This window comes from Taurulus bubalis, assembly GCF_910589615.1.
Source record: "Taurulus bubalis genome assembly, chromosome: 14".
Taxonomy (NCBI): domain Eukaryota; kingdom Metazoa; phylum Chordata; class Actinopteri; order Perciformes; family Cottidae; genus Taurulus; species Taurulus bubalis.
Window position 1 is genome coordinate 15,266,635 of NC_136602.1, and position 27,193 is coordinate 15,293,827.

A 27,193-nucleotide genomic window follows, 5' to 3' on the forward strand; every position below is an offset into this window, starting at 1 on the left:
TTTCTCACTGATAATGAGCATAGACAGTGCATCTTGCGCAAGTGCTCTTCCTAGTTACAGTTTGACTTCCACCCACTTTACTGCACCTTGAGGCAGGGCTAAAGACACAAGGTATTGAATAGCGACAGTAATGGCTTCTGATCTGGAGCACACGTTGCAACATATGTAATGTTGGAGCCATTCAAAATGTAGGGGCTTTAATGAACAGTCGCCTCAAAGCAGCCAGCAGGGTTATGTGGCAAAAGTGCATTTCCTTTACTCAATTAACCTCCCATCTGGGGAGAGAAGGGAAGAGGAATTAGAAAAGGGATGATCCCCACATTTCCTCCTCAGCAGCCGAGCTATTCCCCACTGTGCCAAGGGAGGAAGGTTAGAGAGAGCATGTAGGGGTCCACTATAGTGAAGAGAGGCAGATGGTTCAACTTCCTCCTTGATCCCCAGATGGCAAAAGGCCAGAGGATTGTTAGGAGTCCACATTTGGCAATGCTCCGTTCAATAAGTGAAGATGCCCATGGAGTATTATAACTGGTTAATTCAATTTCTTATAGCGCATTGATATTGAGGCTATCAAGTCGCAAATATTGGTACAGTTATTGAGTCATTTTTGTGAAGGCTTGCTGGAAAAGTTAATGAAAAAGTGAATCCACAGTAAGGAGTTGACACCTAGGAATACTATGTTTGGCTGAAACCTACACAAATCAACATGAATACTATATGTGGTGAACATTAATCCATAAAGGCATGAGTTTTTCTATTACCTTCCATGCAGTTCCATGGACAGAAAAAGTGACTTTGTGATTTGCATGTTGGTGCAATCAAGACACTATATCGGAGCAGATGTGCCTCGAGGACATGCATTTGTCCTTTACCATCCTTTTCCAAAGTTATTTGTATAATGAAAATGGCCGCACAATCAAAATAAGTAATTGCCAATTACTGGAATTTGGACATCATCAACTGTGATACATTACAGCTTGTTCCTCTGTGCCTAAAACTGTTGAATCTGCTCTACTTATCATTCAGCAGCTAGGTATCATATATTAAAGTAATCTACGTCCATTTAAAGTATTTCCCTCTCATCTGACCCTAACTAGCAGTGCATTGATTTTAAACATGCTAAATTCCATTACCTGGTCTTCTATAAGAACTAAAATTGACCAACCTTCCAAATATTAAAGTAAGTGCCATGGGGACTTAAGGATGAGTGTCATTTTCTTTCTTTTTACTTTAGTTGAAAGATACAAAATTGGGCAAACCTGTCATCATTTTGAGACAACGTGTGCAATTGCCCCACCCCCCCAATCCTGTCTAAACAAACCAATAAATGTGGCTGGTAGTCTCTTAATATAATAATAAAAGCTTATGACTGAAAGAAGCAGAAAATATATAGTATAGTGAATGGATAGGAGCAATGAAAGTGACTAAGTTTAAATCATCAACATGGCTTATAAGGATTGACGGTGGAATGAATAAAGTATTCTGGTTTAGCAAGAAATAAAGGAAATCAAATCTGGTAGATATGGTGTTACCATGACTACAACTATGAAAGTAAGACCCCAGACTGTTCTAAAGAGGAGATACTTACGACTACTTCCAAGCTCTTCAAAAAGGTATTGTACTTTTTCCCATTGGGTGGAATTCTGACCAGGTGGAGGCTCAAGTGGAACAAAGGCTCTGAAAGCAAAGAGACAATAATTTAGCAGAGGTAAGGCATGACATGCATGAGGTTACTTCTTCACAGCACCCAGTGCACAATATATGCTGAAGTTTAGTCGTCGTACTGCACGGATGGTTTCAGGAACAGGTTCTCTACAAGCCACACACAGATTTCAGACATAAAGAGAACAAATTAAAGAATCACTGTCCATGTTTTTTTAATCATTCCACAACAGATGAGCATATACCAGCATCTTTCCTGTGGCTGAGAGAGCCAGAAAAACACTGAAAGAAAGATAGACTGCAACTAGTAAACAGTGACAATGCAGTTTATTTCAATAGAGCAAATAGAAACTTACTTCTAACATCTCTATCCCACTACACACAGACCTTTCATGTCCTATATAGTGTAATGCTCAGACAGAAATGGGAAAAGAGGCTTTCACAGTATGTTCTCCTCTCCAGCAACAACACATCTAAGCTTCATGGTAAGTCTTTTTTTGTTTCTTATCTGCATGCTGTAGAATTGGACCTGTACCTCTCTCCTCTAAACTGTTTATTTCCATGACCTGCCAAGTCAGATCAGCACTGCTTTGCTCAAATGTTTCGAGGCCTTTAAACCCGTTTTAAACCTGATACCTTGAAACCCGTTTCCTTGAAGAGGTAGATGATCTAGTGTTTTGTTTATTGTGATAAGTTCCATCACATCCAGTTAGCTCCTAATTACATTAATCAATAATACTAATTACATTTTGCCATTTAGACCCATCAATCATATAGACGGAGACCTACAGAATGTCCAATGTTTCCTTTCAAATTGTAATGTTCTAGATATATAGAGATATATATATAAATTGTATCTGAATTGCTCTTTGATGTTGTGGAAAAAAAACTGAAAAAAATAGTTTGGCAACACTTCAGAAAGAGCACTTCTTATGACTAACATTTCTATTTATGCAAGCTAAAGGGAGGGGGCGGGGGAAGGGTCAACGGTATTGATGCTCACTTTCAGTGCCGACTTTGATTCCATTAATCATGAAATAGTTTTCCATCCATTAATCTTCCTCGACAGACAGCAGATAAATATGGCGCTCTGAATCTGCTAGGATTCTTTTTAGTAAGTTAAAAAACTGGCAAAAAAGTAAAATAGATAAACAACCTTCACCAAGGGAGGGAAAAGACATTAGATCAGCATTTCAAAGACTTCCCTTTACCTAACATACAAAAAAAACTCCAGGTCTCAAAAGGCCTCATCTGCCCCACTACCATGTGGATGCCCTCAGGGCTCCACACTTAATCTTTTTCGTATAAATGCGTTTCCTTTTGGTCATGTTAGGTGTCATTTTTCATTTTAGTGTCTGCTGTAGGAAAGAATAACTTTCTCAAACTTTAAGAGGTATTTTCTTAGAATAGGGGAAACAGAACAAATTTAGAGATATTAATGCTTTTGCCTATATGACACAACATTATAAACAGTTTTAAAATAGTTACATACTCTGGTTCTCTGACAGAGCTCAACTTGTGTTGCCAATGTTAATATTAGACTAAGATATGTTATTTGCAATAGCAAAAAGGAGTGTACCACCTTCAAGGTACAACAGCAACAAATAAAAGACATCAAGAAAAGACCCACTGAGTTAACAGTCACTGAACACAACCATTATGTCTCTCAGTATCAGAAAAGCAGGACTGGATAAAATCTATCAGAAAATCAAAAACTACAGCAACAATTGCCAGAACAAAGCTACAATAGTTCCAGTTCATGTGGTCAAAGAGGGGCCAAATTACTTCTGTCAATAAAAAAGTCCTAGCAAACAAACTTTAAGCCGTTAGAACGTATAGTCATGTGTCCTTTATTTCTCCAAAGCAGGCAAGCCTTCCTCCAATGCACCACGTAATGGTTGAGAGAGCACAATGCATCATCTAGGCTGAACTCCAGGCATGCTGATGTCATGGCTGAAAAGAAATCTCTTATGGAGGTGCAGGGTTGGTACTGAACACAACCAGCACAAAAAGCAGATAAATGGGACATGGCTGAGAATGTGCTTTAATATGGATTTGCAGGTATAACATACAATGTCAAAAACTCACAGGAACTCAACATTCCTTCCGCATGTGCTTTGTGTCTAGCGGAAATTCAAAGAATCTAGTTTAGAATCAGATAGACAAGAATACTCCTATATTTAGACAGAGTCTTCTTCTCCTGAATGGCTTATCGTGGCCAGGCAAATGGTACTGCAGCTGTTTGAAGGGTTCCTCCTCATTAAATGAACACAATGACGTATCCACACCCCCTTCCACCCATAGTGTACTGAAGCAGAAGACGCCATCCATGTCTCCAACTTACCCAATTAAAAGGAGCGCTACGCAGACAATGGCAAATCCAATTGTGTACTTCAGAGCGTTCTTCACTTGCTGTAATAGAAGAAGAAAATGAAACTGGTCAATCACGCACATGAAGTGAAACATTATTATTCATTATTCGTGAGGGAAGGGGGTCATACAGCATTCAGCTAAGGACTATAGTGAGTCAGTGTAGATCCAGTTTGACCTGGCAGCGATAACATGTCACTCCCACTGCTATTCAAGGTGCTTTTAAAGTAACAATACAAAAGACCTCTCTGTCTGTTAGAGAAAGTGCCTCTGTCAGCTCAAAACTGACACACGGAAAGGAGAAAAGGCACTATGTGCTAGCTGGTGTTTGGTACATCACTCACAAAAAAAGACTTATAAAGATAGGGATGTCAATTTCTCCAATTTCAGGTGGCAATATGCAGCCCATAATGTACAGTATGAATGCAGTGATAGCAAATATTGCCACAATATCCTTTTACTGCCACAATATATTATTTAAATATTAATTCATTGTAATTATTTCTTGGGTCAATACAAATTTGAAGGATGGACATTTGCTATCATTGTGTGTGTGTCATGTATAATGTTCAACTGGGTGCAATCAAATGTGTTCATCTTGCCTTAAGCTGGCTGGAAAGTGAAATGACCTCAAGACATTTTTGCATTAAGAAATTGGCTGCACATGAATCATCTGAATGAAATTTGTATCCCTTAGAAATGCATGCTGTATAGAAAGGTGCATTCTTACCGAGCATCTGTTCACGTTATCGTCATCCTTTTCTTCGTAGTAGAAATAAACAAAGGGGATCCATAGGAAGACACAGAATAGTATGATGGAGTAAAGTGCTACATGGAAACAAAAGAAGAATACAAATCCAAGAATTAGTCAAAGATACTTTTTGTGCCAAATATTGACACCATTAAAATCCATACAAGCATACAGCATGTGAACATAATTTATCATGTTGCTAAAATGTTAAATTATTGCAGTGGATTTATGACACGTACTGAACATGCATGAGTACAGATCTTATCATTAAAAGTGTATATTACTCAGAGATGTACCCTATTCATCCCTTTGAAATTATGTTGAATTGTCTGTGACAATCTAAAGGCAACGGACACTTTTCTGTGAAGAAAATGCTTTAATTTCCCTTATCAGGCCATACCACAGTCATAAACTGATAACGAATTCCCCCTTTCAGTCAGACCATTCATTTAATTTAACAGCAGTTATGAAAACTAAATAACATAATTTAGCAGTGAGAGTAGAACGCCAAAGAATTTCTGCCGACAATATGACCCCAATCTTAAAATTAATTATTCAAGAAACATTGACACCACAGTGAAACAATACGTAACTTACATTCAGTCATTAATAAATAAATGTGTGTAATGGTACACATCATATTAGGTTCTTCCATAAACGCAATTTGTCATTTTAGTCATCAAACTATCATATAATACACACTTGTCTCGTGCCAAAATACTTTGTTTTTGATGACACTGTCCAATGTCACATGGGTGACTATTAGGCATTATCAGTTGTCAGTTTGACGCGTTGGGCAGTTAGATATGAGAGTATTATGAACTAATTTACATAATAAGTACAAATATATATTTATCATATACCTTCACAATGATCGAAATGGTACTTTTATGCAGCAATATCATGCTACTTAATAAGGAAAACAAAGGCTATGGTGCTTATGCTACAGGCTTCTGCAATTAGCTGAACAAAGAAGTAGACACCCAGGGTGGTTAAAGACGACAAAAAAGGTGTTGACAAATCACAACAACAAATATAAACCATCAGAGAGCGATGGCCCATCCCCCACTTCCTAACCCCTACTTCCAGTGCCCTTGCTCGGACCAAACCCATCTTTGAACGCTGCCTTCATTTTGACTACCAACCTGTAGAGTTTTGTGAGGGACCAGGGGCAAATCAGGCCGGGGGCATGAAATGGGGTTGCTACTGGCTTCTTCCCAACCTCCAACCCCAAAGAAATGATCCCTGAGGAAGCTTGGGGCAAGCTTCCATCAGAGGTAGTTTACCACAGAAGAAATGTACAGTGGATGTTTGGGCATTATAAATGTTTTTTCAGAAGCGGTCCATCACAGTCCACTTTGCAGAGCTTTATGTATGCATTTAAAGGTTACTGAATTGGTTTGTTAAGCTAAGCATTGTATACGTTGCTCTAAAATGAAAGAAGAAATAAAATCAGCTCCTTAACTCATTGATGTGGTAATGCTTAAGATGTTCCTATCAAAGCCAAAACACTGCATATGATACTTATTCTTCCTGACTATTTTTAGTGACGGACATCTATTTCTGTTCTGTATAAGTGTATCTAACATTATTAATGGTGTTTTTCTCTCTATTGTTTACATACAGTACAAGAGATACACTGTCTGCAGTACAGTAGCAGTTTAAATCTGAAATGTTGCACACAAATTATAAATGCTTACATTCAGCCCAGCAGCATAATCACCATGGATCCCTCAAAAACCTTACCAATTAGTTTTCTGCCTGGCTGGTCAAAACCCAAACAGACAAACAAATAGAATTAAGATTGAGTTAACTAGTTTGTTCGATTAAATTGAGCTAAAAAGTTACATATCTTTATGAAATAGAAACATGTATGATTGCCTCTGCACTCTCCCACCAGTACATATATGTATGATAGGGTTCTTTTATTTGTATTTAGCAGATTATCAAGCTAGTAAATGTATTCATGCTGATCCTCTAGTCCCTTTGGGTCTGCTGCTTGTTAACCCGTAGCTTAAGAAGTTGAGGTTCAACAAGGCAGAAGCTGATGTTAGCCAGCTATCAAAGTTTGAAAATGGTGTCTGATAATGTTTGACAAGACTTCCTGGGTTGAATAATTCCATTAACTTCCTCTTGGGACCAAAACCACACTTAAACAACTGATTACAATTGCAAGCCAATTAATCAATAGCAGTCTTTATACAGCTGTTTTCTCTATTATGTGCTTTCTGTAACAGCCGGTTGATAATACTGCTGGGTGTGTTATGCGTAAAAGAAGAATGCTGCTGCTTCTGTTCTGATTGTAATGTGTTGAATATTGCTTTGGGCAAAACTCACAAAGCAGGTAATCATTAGTCCCATTTCGATGTTGACCACTGCCATAGCCATCCGCATCAGACAATGATTTCCTTCTAAAGCCATTGATCTTCTCGAATGAATGGCCACAGTGGATGCAATACACCCGTCCTTGGAAAAAAAAAGCTCACTTTTCTCTGATCCAAGCTTTTTTTGGTTGTTTGATTTTTCCTGTGAAAGATTTTTTTTAGAGAGGAGACCAAAATCCAAATGCATTAGAAATTCATAGAGCGAAGGTGAGGCGAAAAAACACTTAAATAGAAATATGCTATTTAAAGCTGGGGTGTTTTCTCTCTACAGCAAATGGATGTTGGTGAAGACAGCCCAGATTACCCCAAAATAACCCAAAGAAAAGCATGTCACAAAGATGTGCTCAACAACATGGGTGGCACAGCGCAATGCCTCCTTGAGGTGATTACGGGAATCATTGGTGCGCGTCACATTGTGACGCAAAATAAACTACATACATTTTTACTGTTTTTCCTACATGTTTAATACAGGTTTGGTATGACAGTGGTGCTTTTGAATTTATAAGTTTGGTCTTGAATTAAAGTCAGCTAAATTAAAACACAATCAAAACAGAGTTCAAACCATTAATGCATGAGATTCAGGCCTACACATAAGAAACAACGATTGAAAGCATGATAAACTACACAACTATTGTAAATTGATTTTTTTTTCTTTCTCGATAAACATTGAATCCATAACAATAATATCAGTACCACAGTTCAAATGCAAAGTACATGTGGCAAACAACCTTTACATATCAGTCAAGAATTCATGGCCGCAAGCAAGTACCAACATGCCCCCCTGTGAGTTGGACTGTATTTCACAAAATGCTCGCTCTCCTGCAGACAAATGAATGTCATTGTATAAGTGGCTTGCTTTTTGCCAGCTGTGATTGTGACAAGGCATTACTTTCAATAAACACATGCTCATTGCTCCACTAACGTATCCATTTACACTCATTTCCAGCCAGACAAACTGAGTTTAGGATGACACTAGGAGCCAATAAATGCAAGCCATGCACAGTATGCAGCCGCTGGAATATGCTTGTGGCTTAAAGCAATGGGTAATATTAATCATAACACCATGAATATTAAGATACTGAGAGAATAGGTCATACTGCTTTACTATGTATCATCCATTACTCTCTGAGCAGATCTACTGGGAAGAACGCCTGACCAGGGATAGAAGTTTAGTACATTTATCCGCCTGACAGAGAGTAGATAATAAATAATTGAATGTCCTCCCTTAAACCTTTATTTTAGTTCTTGTGTTCAAATATAGCATGGACCCGAATTGACTCATAAGGGAAGCAAAAACAAATTAAAGAAACATATTTTGAAAGCTTTTGGGAGAGACTTCTAACAGGCTATGTATAGCTTATGTACACCGATTCTGCATGTAGTATCTCGAGTGTCGAGCCACATGTTACTCCAGTTTGTTGCCATCTGCTTAACAATGGACTGTCACAAAATGAAACATGCTGTTGTCATATTCTATGATTTTGTTTCACTTCATAGCTCAATGGCATGTTGTGCTTAGTGGGAAAGCAGCCAGCGTATACCCAGTAGGACAAATGGACTACACAGGGCTCCTGGTGCATTATTGCAGGAAGTAGGGACCATCGGTTTCTAAGAGTAGCCTTGAAAGATATGAATAGTGAGCTCATACAGAATATCTTCTTTATAGGAACAACATCGTAATGCATCACATCATCAATTGGTTCCTGAGCTTAAAGTCCAGTGGGTCCGAAACATTATTTCTATGGCTTTATTGAACACAACCAACAGTCCTCGAAAGACAGTTCACAGAAAACGTTTTGCTATTGGTTAATGCTGCACCATGTTATCTGACAGAAGATATATTACAAATAAAAACAATAACAGCCCAAAGTCAAATTAAAAGAGGTGGTTGACGATTCAAATTGTAAGTCAAACATGTTTGTGTTGGATTTGCAGCGTTGGATATCACAGCTTACCTCCATGCTTAAATACACAAATATGCCTCAACGTTTAAATATAATTAGGACTGTCAGCTGAGCAGAGAGGATACTAAATCCTCACTTTAAAACAGACGTCTTCTAACACGCACATGTTAACACCTAATCATGTCTTCCAAAGTGTGCAAAGGAGATTTTGTGTATTTTTTTTTGCTGCATTGTGCAGAGTGAAATCCACACGTTTATGCGTTACCGAGTAGTAAAATATGAAATTTTAAAATGAATACATTAAAGAAAAGAAAACTGGCTGCATTCAGAGTAAGTTTCCATCAACCTTGTCTTCTTATTGGGTCCATGTGCAGTACTGGGGATGCTTATGATGAAGCGATGACATTCAGCATGCGTGTTGTAATAGATCTGCTTTTAATGACAATAACTTTGTCGCCTTATTGATTGATCTCTTCTTCAGATAAAATAATTTCCCTTTCAAAGATCAGTTGTTGGAAACACCTATCAATGAGTTGCCTTGTTAAAATATATTTACTGTAACAGTGAGAGGTGTTCACTCACTAAACAAAGCTTTGGTGATAATGTTTTAGCACAATTAAGCACAATGAAGCATTGATGAAGCGGTATTAAACTGGACAAAAAAGCAATAATGACAAAGTGGGAAGACACACTAGCAATGTTCCCCCATTTTTTTCAGCACTGAGCAATTTTTTTTTTCTGAGCGCACATTTCAGCACTGAGCAATTCGCAACCACGCGACCTGCCGAAAATGACCACAAGCCTGCGTTAGCCATAGGGGATTCAAAGAGATGACAGCAAATGCATCAATATGTATACAAGGTTGATATGTATTCAATATCCTTTATAATGGCTGGACTTTGGGAACATTTTAATGATGGTGTTTTACCAGTTAGTTTAGTTGAACTTAAAGGATCTTTGTTGAACTTCAATAAGGGGAGGTTATGACTGGTTCACTGGTTATGATTGATAATGATATATATAAAAAATAAAAGTATCAAAAGGTGTTTAGTCATTTCTCAGCAGGTACAACATTTAAGTGGAACTTCATTGAAAGAAAAATGCTAATGCAGTGCTTAACAATAATTATAGGCCTATTAAATTGACATGGTGTCATTTTTCCTAAAGGCAGCCTATATAAACAATTTAATAACTTCATATTTAAATATATCTGAAAGTTTCATCCTACCTGTGTCAGTTTGGACTATTTCAACTAGCCACTCATGTTTGAACGTTAGGCAGACCTTTTTCTGGGGCACCTGCTCTGCCTTTCTTTTCGCCATTGTTGGCTTTAACGGCTGGAGCAGGGCCCGCCAAGAGGAGCCTAAACAGCGCCGGCCCGAGCTTATGTGGCGCTCTAGGCGAGCTTCACTCCTGGCGCCCGAAGGAGGACAGCGAGGGTGGGGGTGCTAACAGAGGCAGAGCGCTAGCAGAGGTACAGAGAGCGCATGTCGAGAAACGGGACGCTGATTGGCCAAGAAGACTCGACACGTCACATCAAAGAACCTATTATTGCGGAGATGGCTCACTCCTATCTCAGAAACACTGGCGCAAAAAAGATTTTTAACCCCTGAAAAAAAATCGTTTGTGGGGTCTGAAAAATCTATTGCGCGGCCACTTCGACTGGCCTGCGCGGCAGCGCACGCACACAGCTTAAAGGGAACACTGTACACTGGTATTATAATGAATATTAGAGCCTGATCAGTACATCAAAATGGCAAACGGCGCGACCAGATTACATGTAAAGTCAATCCACATCGGTATTGTTTTACGGAGATACGTGAGACGCAGTTCCTGGAGGAGTCGGTGAAATTCACCGAGCTGTGCCGCGATTTTTCGCATCCGGTGTGAACACGGCATTATGCAATGTGAACACGGCATTTTCGAGCCGCGTCCACCGCGGAAGTTTACTCGCGCGAGTGACACGAGCGTGTTCACAACAAACGCGAAAAATCACGGCGTGAAGGGGGCGTGGCTTAGCTCTGTTGCTTGCCTCTGTGAGAGACAAGCGACGAAGCTTTCATTTCCGCTATCGACCATGGAATAAATAACCACTAGTTCTGCTTTATATTTGTTGTGGAAGTCCCAAACGTGTCGGAACATGAAACGCCCTCGTATTTGGGTTCATAACATCATCCGTAGCCGCACACAGCTCGGTGACTTTCACCGACTCCTCCAGGAACTGCGTCTCGCGTATCTCCGTAAAACGATACCGATTATGCCATCCACCATGGAAATAACCACCAGTTCTGCTTTATACTTTTTGTGTAAATTCCACATATGTCGGAACACCAAACTCCATAGTGTCTGGGTTCATAATATTATCCGTAGTCCCACAACAGCGTCTCAATGAAGCCGCTACCAGCGCTGGTTCAGGCGGAGCAGCAGCAGTTTCATTCTGAAACGGGGAGACGGCGGTGGTGACGGGCAAAGCTTCTCAACGCTGATTGGCTGCAACTTTGCGTCACGCGATTTCTCCGCCAGAGTTGGGAGAATACAACTCACGCGAATTCGCGCCGCGTCCTTCGCTTTGTTCGCCCCAGGTCAAACGTTCTGTTCGCGCAGCCTCAAACGCGTCTATCTCGCCGCGGCGCCAATAAATCGCCAATTCGCGTCGCAGCGCGTCTGTGGATTGACTTTACATGTAATCTGGTCGCGCCGCAAATTCGCGCCGCGTCCGGTGTGAACACGGCATTAGAAGTGAAGAGCTATCGGTTGAGGTTTTCGCACACTGTGGCAAGAAAAGTGTCTTTTGTTTCTTTTGCACACTGGACAATGTTCTCATCGAACTGCCCTTCAAAATATAACTGCAATTTGTCAATGTTTTCAGAATGCTCTGAAAAGAAGCACCAGACCCCTTTCCTCCAATTCAATCAGCACATGTAGACGAGGTGGACAAGCATCGCAGACAAAAAGAAAGTACTTGCAGGATATTTACAAGAGGATTGCATCCTCTCTAACTTCTTCCCTACAAATGGCATTGAAAAGGCAGCGAGAGAGAGCCAATGACTTATTTAAAGGTCCCAGGGGTATTTTGCCCTGTTGCTTAAGGGCCTTATGCATCACTGCTTTGAAGTACTAAGCAGTTCAAGGAAATGTATAAATGGACAGGGGCTGGAATTGAAAGGCTTTCAAACTTAGGGATCGTCAAAGATCACAAAAAGCTATTTGAGCTCTAAAAGGAAGTGGGTGTTTCAGTAACCAACATGTATATTCTCTGTAAAGTTAAGGTCGATTTGATCTGATATTACACTGCGTAAAATGTATAAACTGCCGTGTTTATTCTCTACAGTCAATAGGTAACATTTCAATTCGACAGAATATTTTCACTTCCTGTTTTTCGGCATTAGTTACGTTCTGATGGAGCCGTTATCTCTTCATCACAGGTACACAGATTTTAGCTCACAGTCAAACTGCATTCTGATGCAATTAACTGTCCTCATGCACTCATAAATGCATGTGTGTATGTGTGGCACAACCGAAATGCATTTACTTGACCTACTTATGATGTTACTGGTAACATGTACTGTAGCCTTCACAAGAAAAGGAGTCTGAGCAACTGTGAGCTTTCACAGAAATTGATAATGCTTCAAAATAAACACGCATGCCGTTTAATAAACAAAAGGGTGCAAAATAACTGCTAAATATCACAATATCATCCACTCCTACTAATTATGTATAATTGTGTGGATTAAAAAAAATTGTACCAATCCATTGAAATAAAAAATGTAATTGTGCTCTGTTATCATTACCCCACTATACTGTATTGTTTCCAGTGTGACAACAATGTGCTTGCAAAACTCTACAGGGCAATTATACAGCAGAAAAGTGGATTCAAGACTGCTGCAGAAATGTTGACAGTGTCATACAGTAGGTTTGATTTAATGCTTGTGTCCAGAGAATAATACACATATTTCTGAACCAACAACTGACAGAAATGTACCAAATGACAGCTGTGTAAGGCCATCAAATTGTTCCAAGAATTACCTAAATAATGCAGACTGGACATGCTTAATAACTGCTTAATCACTACTGAATGCAAGTCAATCAACGTGAAGTAAAACATGCTCAAGTCGAAGAAATAGGAGATCTCGATGTCAAACCTGTCGTTATTTCATTTGCGAAGAGACAAATGGAGAGTGCTGTCAAATGTGGCCTTAAAGAAAATTCAACTTTAAAGGTTAGATTTGTAAGGAGACACACATGGAGCTTGGTCTCCACCTACTGGCAAATAAAAAAGCAATGCCCCTCAAACAAGAGAGAGGAATGAGTCCCTGGTTCTACAGAAACATCAATAACAGGATGGTTAAATAGACTCAAAATAATCATATCTTCTATCTTCTTCAGCAAAGTATGACTTTGCTCAAATTACAGTTCTCTCCAAATGTCACAAACATCTTTTAACTATTCACATAGATACGAGTCATGAATGTGCACCATCTTACTGAGTATGTAAAGTATGTATTTACCTTGAACTAGCTGAGGGCAAACGATCACAATCAGTAGCCAATCTCGCACAATTTAACTTAATATATGACATTATAATAGATCATGTTATTTGGTATACCTAAGTTCGGAATGCATTTGCAATATTATAAAATGCAGTGTGATATTATTCCCAATATATGCTTTGAGGAACTGTGCACAACATCAATAAAGTCTGGAAGGCTCAGATTTTTGTATTTTAGGCCGTTTTACAAGCACTCAACCTACCTTATCAACAGCCAAAGGTCACAAGACCACAACAAATTCGCAGGCAGATGATTCTGTACCACACACTCCCAGAGCTATGATCACATAGATACATGCTTGAGGCAGGTAGCTTACTCTTTCAAGCATCTCTCTTATCCCTCTCCTAGACCCTAGAATGCATACTCTTGGAAGATTTTTCAAACTGGATAAGAAAATGTATATGCATTTTCTGTGAATGGTTTGAATCAACTATGTCTGTAATATAGAGCCTACTTAGCACACAGTATAGAATAGAAGCATGTACATGGAAGAAGTGTAAAAGGAGATAGATAGATAGATAGATAGATAGATAGATAGAGATTTCACTTTCACAACAGTGTAACTGCTGCACCATGAAAATGGTTTCCAGGCAATTTGTTCATTAAATTAATTAAACTACTGGCGGGAAACAGTCCTGCATTCAACACGAAGCCAACAGGATTATTAATGTATTAAGTCTCCATACAAGTTTGGGTTAAAGGGGATGTTTAATCCAAACTATGGATGGTAACACAGAAAATTAATCTTGTATAGGAAATCATATTTTTGAATGCTGGATTCACTTGCAGTGTTCATGGACTGTGAAAGACAATTTTTCTGATGTCACCATACGGGGGAAAGTGGTTTCTTTGATTGGGCTGTCTGGGCAAGGGGACAGCTTGTCTTCCTTTGCATTTGGCATTTCTGAACAGACGGAACATAACAGTGTTGCTGACAGGCACTTTAAGGCAGCATCTGTTAGAAAACGTGTGATTTAGTGTTTTTGGCATGACTGAATTTGGTACCGTCAAAGACAACAAACTCATGTTATCCTTTAATATGACAATCATAAAGAAATTTCAGCAGCACTGATAGCTTTCAGTTAGGAATTTATAAGCCAAACAGCCTAGATACTGTCCCCATGATTTGCAACCACACTCAAATACTGGAATTATGGAGTGTTCCATGGGGACTGGACCTGCCCTCTCTCATAGCTAAAGAATCATCGTGCAGGACAATTCAAAGATGCTTGACTGAACGCTTGACAAACCTACAAATGATACAACCCAATGTGCCTCGAGCCAAAAACAAATTGTCAGTGCCAGTAAAGAGTTGTTCTTGGAAAGCAACACTGTAGCTAGACTTCTGCAGAGAAAACAAATATAGAGATTACTTGGTTCTGTGCACAAAAAAACTGTCAAAATCTTTAAATCTAACTCCTTAAACATGAAATAAAAGAGTAAACTGTTCAAACTTAAAAAGACCGAAAAAGCAGCTGTCACACTCATTACCTGTAGGTGGCGCAAGCGTCAGCAGCTATTTCCTTACTTGCCTGAGAAGGCGATATCAAAAGGCTAACATCTATACATTCAAATTGCTGCTGCTATTATTTGAAAACTAATTTATTCTACAATGGCCTAAGTTTCATTAAGTGCCCCAGTAAGCCCTGACAACAAGCCTGTGTACACATTACTAGACGTATTAGCCAGTTTTTACAGTTATCAATTCCACTTTTTTTGCTACAACAAGCCAAAATGTCTGCTTTATAAAGGGTCCATTAAACGGTTTGTCATGCTTTAAAGGCCCTGCACAGGTGTTTCCACTTATGCTGGTTCATTGGGCTTCCGTTCAGGCTGAAGTTGGGCGCTGAGCTTTGCTTGAATTACATGAGGCGACCAAATGTCATGAACCAATAAAATTGTTAAACGTGTACGCAGTGGTGTACAGTAACGAAGTAGAAATACTTTGTTACTGTACTTTATCTTTTTTTGGGATATCTGTACTTTACTATTTATATTTCTGTTGACTTTTACTTCACTACATTTTGCAGAGAAAACTGATACTTTTACTCCGATATATTTCCCCTGAAACCTTCGTTACTTGCTACAAAGTAAAATCTATCTTTAGAAAAAATTAATTATGAGACAAACATCGGGGACTCTGATGGAACACAGACTCCACGAATGCAGGTTTGGCGAATCACAGTATTATGCATTTACCCTTTACATCCACTGGTCCAGCGTTCCCAAACCTTTTTTGCGCCACGGACCGGGTCCCATCTCGGAGTGACCCGGTCGTGTGTTCTTTATGTCCAGTCTACTCCGTAACTTAAACCCACTTCACAAAGACAGGATGTTGGAAATGGAAGCAGGTTTTTGATCCAGAACACCGACAGAGTTGAAACAGACTTTTAAGTTTAATTTTTAGGGTAACGTATCACGTAACCCTGTTGACATGTGTCAAGATGTTCCGTCTGAGGTTACAAACAGAAGGATGTATCCGGTCATTTTTCAAAATAAAACGTCTTTCCGGCCTTGATTTTTATTTTCAAAATGTTTTTCATTCATTCTTTCTGTGAGGAATGAGCATACAAATAAACACACTGTTCCAACTCCTTCATAGTGTCATATTGTTTTTTGGAGAATTATGATGTGTTCACAGTAGATGCAAAAATATACTTATGCACAATATATTATGTTGAACATTGCTGCTCCTGGATGGATCACAGCCAACCTAATTAGTTTCAACACAACTCCTTGTCCTGGTCATGGTGGCCACACACTGTCAAAAGTAGGGATGGGTATCGTTTGGGTTTTTTCCGATACCGGTGCTAAACCGATACTTTTAAAACGATACCGGTGCCTAAACGGTGCCTGAACCCATACTTTTTTATTGCCAAGGCAATTTTTTTTCTTCAAATTGAACAATATTATTAACTGTTTAAAGAATACTATAGATATAAATAAATAAGTACATACAAAACACGCTTCAAACTACAGCATCAAACCTTTTAACTTCAAACTATAAAAATATATATTTTAAAAAAGAACAGACACAAGCATCAGGTGGCCTGATGGGACCGTGTGCAACAGAACTCAGACACTGTTGGATCCTAAAACTGCTGCTTTACTGGACTACACATCATCATTAATATCAACTGGAGAGATTTGTTCCATCAAGCCGAGGACGGGCGTTCAAAAGCTCGCGCTCGTGTCTCCAGCGATCTCTGTGTGCGCGCGCTGTGTGTGTGTGAGCGCTGGAAGCCCCGCCCCCTCGAGCCCCGCTCTGCATGCAGGCAGACAGACAGAGAGCAGAGCAGCGAGTGTGCTCTGATCCGCGCTATTTTAATAATCGTTTTTAGCGTGCGGGCACCGCGCTACTTTTTTAGTGTCTATATACCGTGCAACTTTACAGAGTAGTGTAAAACAAAAAGTATTTAAATCGGCTCAGGCACCGGAAGGAAGCACCGAAATCTGCGTTGCTTTTCGGTCCGGTAGGTACCGGACGTGTTGGAACCGGTGCCAATATGGCACCGGTTCTCGGTACCCAACCCTACTTAAAAGAATGAACTTCATAATTCTCAAAATTCTGACCCTTTGCTTTTTTATTAACAGCATTTACTTGTACTTTGTACATTTAATATCAGAAAATTATTTTTGATACTTAAGTACAGTAAATATTAGATACTTTTATTAGAAGACTTTTACTCAAGTTGTATTCTAATAGGTGACTTTCACTGGAGTCATTTTCCAGTAAGTACACACCTAGACCCATCAGCCTAATCATTTTTGTGCTCATCGATGACTGCATGCTCAAGGACCTCTGGTGGTTTGCTGTGATTCACAATTTTTGAAAAAAAGCCACTATTGACTGCTGCTTACTTGCTTCTCCTAACCAGCCAGTGGGGCCACAAGTAAATCACTGATTTAGTTTAGAATCTTGCTCCTTAGGGATTAGGAATTGTTCATGTCCAGATTTGCACAGTTTGTCCATGAATAAACACTTGCTGGGCCAAAGTGAAGTAACTTTCACACAACTCATGCAGTAGAATCCAAGTCTCAATTTTCCAGTACTACGCTCACTACCTCCCAAACACATGCAATTTCACTCAAACCTTACTATTTAAAACAGTACTCGCACAACCGAGTAGCTTGCCTGAGCAAGCGTGAGACTGTGTGAGAGTTTGTAAACGGATATTTTGATGTAGTTTTTGCTGGATGAGTAATTGACATACAAAGATTTAATTTTGGAGTGAATTTTCCTCTAATAAATCGTAAGGTGATAGACTCTGCAACACTGCTCCAGAGCAGGCAAGATGTGTAACTAAAGAGATACCTTCCATGAAAAGGAGTTGCCATTGTGGTAATCATTGAGCCAATGTGAATCCCAAAATTAAGCCGTTAACCCACTGAGATTGATTGCTGTGTGGGTGAGTCAGGCCCTTGGTGTAATTGAACTGGCACTACCGTCAATTTGTTTCAATTGACGGTAGTGCCATATGGATATTGTAGAAGAATGACGAAGCACACTTCTAATCATTGATTGCGAATCAGCTAATTTCAGAGAAAATATTTACACGGAAGAGCTGATTCAGAGAAAAATAGATTCATTTATTTTAAATTCTCCAGTAAATAATCATCTCTAGCTATTATTTTGTCAACAAATATATATATATATATATATATATATATATATACATACACACATACATATATATATATATATATATATATATATATATATATATATATATATATATATATATATATATATATATATATATATATATATATATATATATGTATATATATACATATATACATATATATATATATATATGTATATGTATATATATATATATATATATATATATATATATATATATATATATATATATACATACATACATATATATATATATATATGTATATATGTATATATATACATATATATATATATATATATACATATATATATACATATATATATACATACATATATACATATATATATACGTATATATATATATATATATATATATATATATACATATATATATACATATATATATACATATATATATACATATACATATATATATACATATACATATATATATACATATATATATATATATATATATACATATACATATATATATATATATATATATATATATATATATACATATATATATATATACATATATATATATACATACATATATATATATATATATACATATACATATATATATATATATATATATATATATATATATATATATATATATTATTGTTTTATGGTGCCTCCACATAGACAGGTATTAACAAAATGTACTTACTGTAATATCCATACAGCACAGTGTCTTCAATTTGCCCTCTTGTCTCATTGTTTGCTACCCATTCCTGGATGTTAGCAAAGGAAATCAATTAGATTAAAGCAAAAAACATTAAAAAGTATAACATAGTTTGATAATAAACACACAGAGGGAGGTATGGTTAATGCATCTATTTGTATTCATGCATAGTACAGGTGTGGAAAAATGTCCAACATAAGCTTGCATTTTTCTCTCTGAATGTATTCTCCAGAAGCTGCAATAATATTAAAAACTATATATTTATTTGAAGAGTAACAGCGTAAAAAATAATGTATGTCTCCATTTCTGCAGTAACATGACTCACTGCAATGAGACATGCTCTAATGAGCTTTTCCCATAAGAAGCTAGTATTATTATTCTTAATTTTCTTTTTACACTTGGCAAATGTCTTGAGAAAAGACACCATTTGCTTTCATGTCTCTTTGCTTATTAAAGTAAAGTATATATATCACCAAGATATCATGTCTGATTAATGAGTAAGGGATGAATAAGGGGTTACAGTAAGTATGTCCCTGATGAGTTAACATGTGCAGCCTTTCTTGGCCATGACTAAGTGGTACAAAAAACCCTGAGCAATCACAGCCGCTCACAACCCACAGAAACAAAAGGAATGACCTGCTGTTCAAATTGAGACGCTATTACATCCTCTGCTAAATCTTCAAATAGATAAAAGCAAATGCAATGACTTTGCAAAAAAAAAAAAAAAAATATGTTCTGAGCCCAGAAATGCATTTAGCTTTTAGATTGGACTAAAGCATTGTTCACTTTGTCTAATTCTAAGAAAATTACACGGCAAAGTTAAAAGCTGCCTCAGGACAACACGTTAGCATTTCTCAAATTGATTTTACTGCCGCTGTTACCATAACAGATACTAACCTTATAGGTACCATTGGGATACTTCATGAATGAGACAAGGAATATATCCACTGGTAGAAGTGCTGAAGTTATCAAAGCGATGGCGAGGGCACATATTGCTGTGATAGTTGAAACAACTTCACTCTCCTGCCGACTTTGAAATTTCCGAATGTAGACCCAACAGAAGGCAAGAATTACCTAAAAAGAGAAGAAGAAAAAAAAACATGTAATAATCAAGTTAAAACAACTAAAGATTTATACCAATTGAAGGAACAATTAGTGTAAGTAATATTTTCCCTGATCGGAGACAAGCAGTCTCCACACATAGCGTACATGTAGCTGCACTTTGCATCTGCTGACGGAAACCCATCTATTATTTAACTAAAGCTTTAAACAGTGCAATTTCATTTTTGACGATGTAATTGCAGAAAGATTGGGTTCATAAATTAATTTTCAGGAATGAATACATTGAGAGAATTATTAAATAGACACACAGGGGTTGAAACAACTGTACAAACAAAATGATGCAATCCAATATAATATCCTGCAAGAAATTCTACCCTTGTGTAGTAGCCTACATTGATCGCTGTATTTCTATTCTATTGAACAATTGCTGATTGACAAACATAATTAATCAAACCAAAGTGTCAATACAAGCAGGGAATTCTTCACTGAGAATGGCCTGACTGCAAGTGCTACGGGACGAGTGGTCTGATTATACCAGACTCCCTCCCCTTGTCCTTTCAGCACATGAGTGAATGACATTAAGGACTGAAATGAGATAACAAAGTTGACTCTTTTTTTGAATGAAGCAGAAATAATAGACAAGTATGCAATACAGCTTTTAGTTTTCAACTTATAATTAATTCATTAATTTTCTGAAGCATTATGTTGCTGCTTCACATGCAAATAAAAAGAAGAGGGATTGTCATTGTAACTGACAGGAAACTCGAGACAAAGAAGCAAATATGGGTCTCCAAAATGACAAGGACGTATTCAAGGCACACACGCTGTAAGAAGTGAGGACACTGCTAAAACTAGTCCCTTTAGATCAAGGCCTGCCATTCACGGACAGGATCAATTAAAGGCCTGCAGCCTTAAGCCTCTGGCTGCTTGTTTTGCCAGGTAATGACGCAGGCTTTGCATCTTAATAAGATGCATTGAAATGTGTGTTCAAATAGAAGGGTTGCTAGTGTGGTGGCGAGGGGACGCAGAGCAATTTAATGGCATCCAGGCATTCATGATCCTATTCTGCACGGCTTCTGATTTGGCCACGTGACTCTGAGTGACAGGTGTGATAATAAGCGCTAAACTGGGTAGCAGATTACCTGGCTGGCCAACTTCAAGCTATTCACTAAAGTCACGTTACCGGAGAAGTCATTAATCCTAGTTTAAAAAAAGAATGATACGCAGGGACGGACGGGTTCGATGTGTGCCTGTTCGCAGTATCTGTGTTGGGGAAACCGCCTCCTTTTTGTGGTTTTTCAGCAGCACCAACTTGGAGACCATAACTTGTGTAACACTCATTTTGAAACGCAACTACGCCACAGCGCAGAGGGACGCAGTTACCGAGAAACATCTGAACAGAGATGTAAATGTTCTGTACACGAGAGTACAGATACCGGCCTTGACGTAGTGGTGTTTCACACTCATACCTGCTTCTAATAGTAATGTATACTAACTTACACGGTGCGCAACAACAGCCTGAAACCGTGTCGTGGCTAATGTTAGCCAAAACCAATCCAAAGCCCAATGTTGACGTGGACACGTCGCGCCCGGTAATACCTTTACCACGAGCGCGCTTCACCTGCTGAAACATCTCACAATACGCGCGTAACTGTCCGTACTTGATGAAACCACTAACTGGACCACTTCGACCTTTCTTACCAGGAGTATACAGGTGAAAATAGACCACCCGAGCGCCGACTCGGCGAGCAACTGCTGGTCCGCCATCTTCACTTCCTGCAATAACAAAGCCACGTGCTCCTGTTGACGTCACCACAGTGGAGCGCGAGCAGCAGCCTCTGTTGATATGTCCGTGTCTGTCTGTGTGTGTGTGTGTGTGTGTGTGTGTGTGTGTGTGTGTGTGTGTGTGTGTGTGTGTGTGTGTGTGTGTGTGTGTGTGTGTGTGTGTGTGTGTGTGTGTGAGTGAGTGGGCTGTACTGTTACAGCAGTTTACTGAAGTGTAGAATGTAATATTTACTGGTGGTGGATCAGGAAGGCAACAATACAATATAGGGCCCGAGCCTTTGGCATCATTCTGATGAAAAATACATTCAGGGTCAGCTATCCTCAAAGTTTTAGTTTCATATAATACTACCATCTGTCAGGGAAAAATATTCAGATTCTTTTACTAAAGGTTTGGCTCATAAAACCACAGAAGCATGAGCAGAAAAATGTGTTTATACATTCCAAATGTGTTGTTACAACTCTTACTATAGGCTTTTATTATAATTGGTTTTGCATTTTTAAAGCATCAACCTATCAGAATAATTGTACAGTGTTAGGGATTCTCATTAAGCAATGGATCATAACTTCTTAGCTGATAAAAATGTTTCATATAAAATATTTACACAAAAGCGCTTTGGCTCACCTAAGCAGTATACTATCCGTTTGGCACATTGCCTGACAAGTGGACATAAGGCAATCAAACTGACATTCAGTATTCATCCAGTATATCCAGAAAACTCATCTGGTACAGTGAGTTTTAAATTTGCTGAAAAAGTAGAAGTAGGTCACTGGAAATTAGGGTGTAGTACACATAGCTGCATTCCCATGTGTAAAGCAGATCAGTGGGGTAATACTCGCTATCAATTATCCACCGCAGTGGCCCACACAAGCAAACAGACACTGTCTTTGGTGCTGGTGGTATAGTACCCTAATATGATTATGTATTCCTCGTCAAATACATATTGTTAACAAGTACATGCAAAATTCCATATTAGTACTGCTGTCGGAGCAGTGGCTCACTGCAGTGTGTTTTTTGAAGCGCATATATCTGCTTAATATACATTAGACTTATTTTCCTTCAATTTTCTTTCTTGGGGTTGGCCTCTTAAATATATAAATTGAAGTTGATGTTGGCTTTTGGGTCTCCTCTCTTTGGTTAGCACTTTTTCAGCTAGTTTAGACACTGACATTACTCTCTTCTTTTGCCTAACATGTTTGCTTAAATATCTACTTGTCAGGAATATGTAAAACCAATATCTATTTTCCTACTACCCCATGTCCTATCATGGCCAACATAAGAGCCATTTTAATATGAATTTCACAATATAATCAGTACTGTCAGATAACAATGCTGCTACTTGAGAAACATGTTAAGTTATTTCTTCGTGTCTATTCTTAATCTTAATGATGAGAGGGACAATGAATTCCTAAAAATATGTATTTATTTTATGTATAAACATGTTTCCATCGCAATACCAGTTTATAAGAAAAATCAACTCTTCAGTGGTATGAGCTATTGTTTTATTTGGCAGGGCATCCACATGTATGTGGCAATGGGATTATCTGCACTCCTCCTCCCTTCTTACAGTTTTGAGCGCCCAGTGTCAGGAGAAGTACTCCGTATAAAGAGTATATTGTCCCTTGAATTACAGCAGTATAAGAGTCTGCAGTCATGCTTCACCATCTCTAGAATTATTGAGACAAAATTAAATTATTACTTGAGTAATTACTTTTGCAAGGGGTAGACTATAAAAGGCCACGGTGACATTGAGGCTCTAAAGTTTCTGAGAGTGAAAATTCTCTATATTGTATTGGAGGAAATTTGTCTGTTACTAATTGGAATGATGAACATTCTTACCAGTTAATTAGTCGGTGACTATTGGTTTGGACACTTTCAAAATTCAACTCACTAAAATCAATAACGATAAATCTAAAATTCATTTATGCCCATGACTTTAAAAAAAATTAATTAAACTAATGTAACAGGTTCAGAACCCATTATTAACTTACTCAGGGAAGGTAGGTCAACTTAATTCATGCAACCTTTCAAAATTGCAAATGCCTTTATCATGCAGCTTGGCAACGTGCCCTCAAGGAAGCTATGTACCTTAGTCTGTTAAAAGGGGCTTGCTGAGAATCTTTTTTGAATATATCAAGACTTTTGTGAATCAAGGAGGATTTGGGGAATAGACAATTTACATTTGATTGGTGTATATTATCTTAATCCTTCTTTAATTTCATAAGTATGTGAGTCAGCTGCAGGGGTTCCTGCTGTGAGTAGATCACAAAACCCATGTTACCATGTTGTCTCCTGAGGATGAGACTTCTGTCACAACAAAATAATAGTATCACATTCACCTCTCATCTACTCTTGAGACTCCGCAGAAACAGTTCCAAATACGTATGTCCAATAGCTGTGTCCCTGAAGCGTTTGTTCTCCTTTCAAATTTGTCCTTTCATTTTGAAGATGAAAAAATGCACCGTCACCACTTAATATGACCTCCTCCCACTGACCGGGTGAGTGTAATAGGTGGAGCTTACATGACTTGTATAGACTTTTGGCGGCGTAGCTGTATGTGGTTGAGGTGATATCTGATGTGGCGATATGGGGTCAGTCTGTAAATATATTTCTAATTTATCGTAACTAAAGCTGCACAGCAACCTCAACTATCATGTGAGAGTAGGCTGCCAAGGAACACCCACAATGTAATGTACTGTAGAGCAAATGTAGTTTTTTTGTACAGACAGCAGAAATGTACAATGTACAACCACATTCAATGCAGGATGTACAAATACTGTTGGTGCAACACGGTGTAAAATAAATAAAGCAACAATGTCATCCAGGGTCAAATATTGTACTTTGGATTGTGGTGCCATTTAATGCTGTCATGACATTCATTTATAATTGATCATTTGACTTACATCACAGTTTTTTTTTATATCTTTGGGTTTTGGACTGTTGGTCAGACGAAACATTTGGTTTCATAACTTTGGGCGATAAACTGAAATAGACTTTTTTTGTGTAGATCAAACATATAATTGATTAATTGAGAAAATAATCAGCAGATTAAGTGATAATTAAAATAATCGTTAGTTGTGGCCTTCATGTCATTGGCGTAATAACGAAATTAGAAAAGTCAAAACACAAAAGTCTCATTGACCTTAAAGAGATGGAGCGTTTTCACGAAGATCTAAATTTAATACGTATTATATGACAGCTGATTCTGAAGAATATTGCATTTAAAGTTTCTGTTCCCTCAAATTGACTTTGGTTGATTTTGATTTGACACATTAATTAAAGTACTCATGTCTGCCTCAGGTTTAAACTTGATACCGAACCACTGAGTGTTTGACTCGATATCAAAGAGAGCCAGTTTCATACAGCTAGCTCAGTGAGTTTGCCACCGACTGACTTTTCTTTCATTACATTTCAAAAGATGGCTCAATTATGTGATCATATTTCAAGCCATCCTATAGCTGCAGGCCAAACTGACATGTTATTGTGTCTTTTTTAATTCTCTTCCCCTTTTATTGTCTACATCAGCCACTGGAAGCTTAAATGCTCAGGTGAGCTTTCAGAAATGATGAATGAAACTCCTTAATGGCTTTTTATAAGGACATGAAAGGTCCACATCAATAGTTATGTCTGCATACAGATTAGTGACTCACTGTATGCTTTCTTTGTCTCGTGCTTTGGCATATGTCAAGTTAGTAAATGATAAAATAGGAAAACGGACAGGTGTTTTGCGTCTAAAGCCCTTCAACAATAGGGGCTTGAGTGGCGTAATGAAGAATCTGAACACAGCTATTAGTGTGTTTGTATTCGAGACAAACAACTGCTTGCCCAAAAGAATAGTGTTTGCTGAGGTTACGTTCATACACGTCCTGTACCAATACAATGCTACACGCATGCACACACACACACACACACACACACACACACACACACACACACACACACACACACACACACACACACACACACACACACAAATACACACAAAAAAAATCAAAGAGGAGAGTGCTATATTTGTCATCTTAAGCACGTCAAGCATTCCACATCAGAAGAGTTATTTGGTGTGTTGGTCACAAGATGGTTTTACAGCCATTTGCAATTTAAACAACAAAAATACTGATGTTATGATGAACAGAATTAAGAAACAAAGCATATGTTGGTCACAGCACATTAAAGCTTGATGGTTTGTATGCAGCTTCTGCTCAACCCTCAACCTTGATATCTTGAACGCCTATCAGGCATGTGACTTGATGGCATTAGTTTACTTTTAATAAAAAACTGTGCAAACAATTCATTATAAAAGTATAAACAGATTATATGGATACATTCAAACTTTGCTTGAACGAGAGTCATAGAGTCATTGTGTTTGGGTGATGGGTGCAGCTCCAGCTGGATCAATATACTGTAATGGGCCGATCACACCAGACGCAACTCTCAAAAACGCGTCGATACCAAAACCATTGTTTTCCTATGGTACGGCGCACCTTTCATGCGTGCCTTTTAAATGCCGCGCTTTGCGTTTTTCTAGCGTTTTTTAGGCGCGCATAAAAGGTGAAATATTCTCAATTTTTAATCGCAAGGCGCGGAGTCGCACAGCTCATCAGTGTCAGTGTGTATCATCCAGTTGCGCACACAGGCCCGCTCCACAGGCTCCACGTTTTTGCCAAGGCGTTTTTTTTAACTTTTAAAAGTCGCGTCCAGTGTGATCGGCCCCTAAATGTGTCTCTTATATTAAAACACCATCCCTAAATCTGAAAAGCAACTCAGAAGAACGTCCAAATGTTCTGAGATGCCAGCAGTGACAAGCAAAAATGGTAAAACGTTTATGGCACATATTTTATCTTTGCAAGTGGCTATTGGTAACAGTAAGAGGATACAGTAGGTATGTCACTTAATTGACATATTATCTTTAGTTAAATCTGGCAAAGACTATTTACAGCATTACTTTCGTGGAAATGCTGATAATACAGATTCATAGAGGCACCCAAAACAGAATATCATGCAGAAAGGAGGCTTTTTAAGTAGAGCCTATGTTGTGCATCCTAACAGCCACTAGAGGTCAGAGAAGCTAAGAGTTGTTAATTTGCATAAGTAAGTTCATTTGTGAGTTTGCGTCCAAAAATATAATGTTGTCCTGGAGATGGAATATCAATAGGTCAAGTCCATACGATAGTATGGTTCAGAGGTTAGCTTAGCTTCTGCTTACAGCTCTAACTTGCTTGTTGAATATACTTTGGACCGAAATGGCGGTTTGATGGACTACCTCCATACCCCCTCTTTGGAGAAATGGTTGCACCTCGCAATTTACAATTCCCTTTAGTTAAGGTGACAGTAGTTAAGTGCTAACATTAACGTTAGCTAGCGTTAGCTAGTGTTTTGCATAGTTCACTTAGC

General features: G+C 38.3%; 1 protein-coding gene across 1 annotated transcript in view; it reads right to left on the reverse strand.

Moving 5' to 3' along the window:
- lmbrd1 (LMBR1 domain containing 1) overlaps positions 1–21,786 on the reverse strand; it is a gene marked incomplete at its 5' end in the record, with an annotated part of 53,387 nt that extends 31,601 nt beyond the window's left edge. The window contains 6 exons of the mRNA XM_079230013.1: positions 1,586–1,674; positions 4,004–4,071; positions 4,760–4,857; positions 18,943–19,006; positions 19,855–20,031; positions 21,721–21,786. Coding sequence (XP_079086139.1) covers positions 1,586–1,674; positions 4,004–4,071; positions 4,760–4,857; positions 18,943–19,006; positions 19,855–20,031; positions 21,721–21,786 — 562 coding nt within the window. The remainder of the gene's footprint in view (positions 1–1,585; positions 1,675–4,003; positions 4,072–4,759; positions 4,858–18,942; positions 19,007–19,854; positions 20,032–21,720) is intronic.
- Between the last annotated feature and the right edge of the window lie 5,407 nt (positions 21,787–27,193).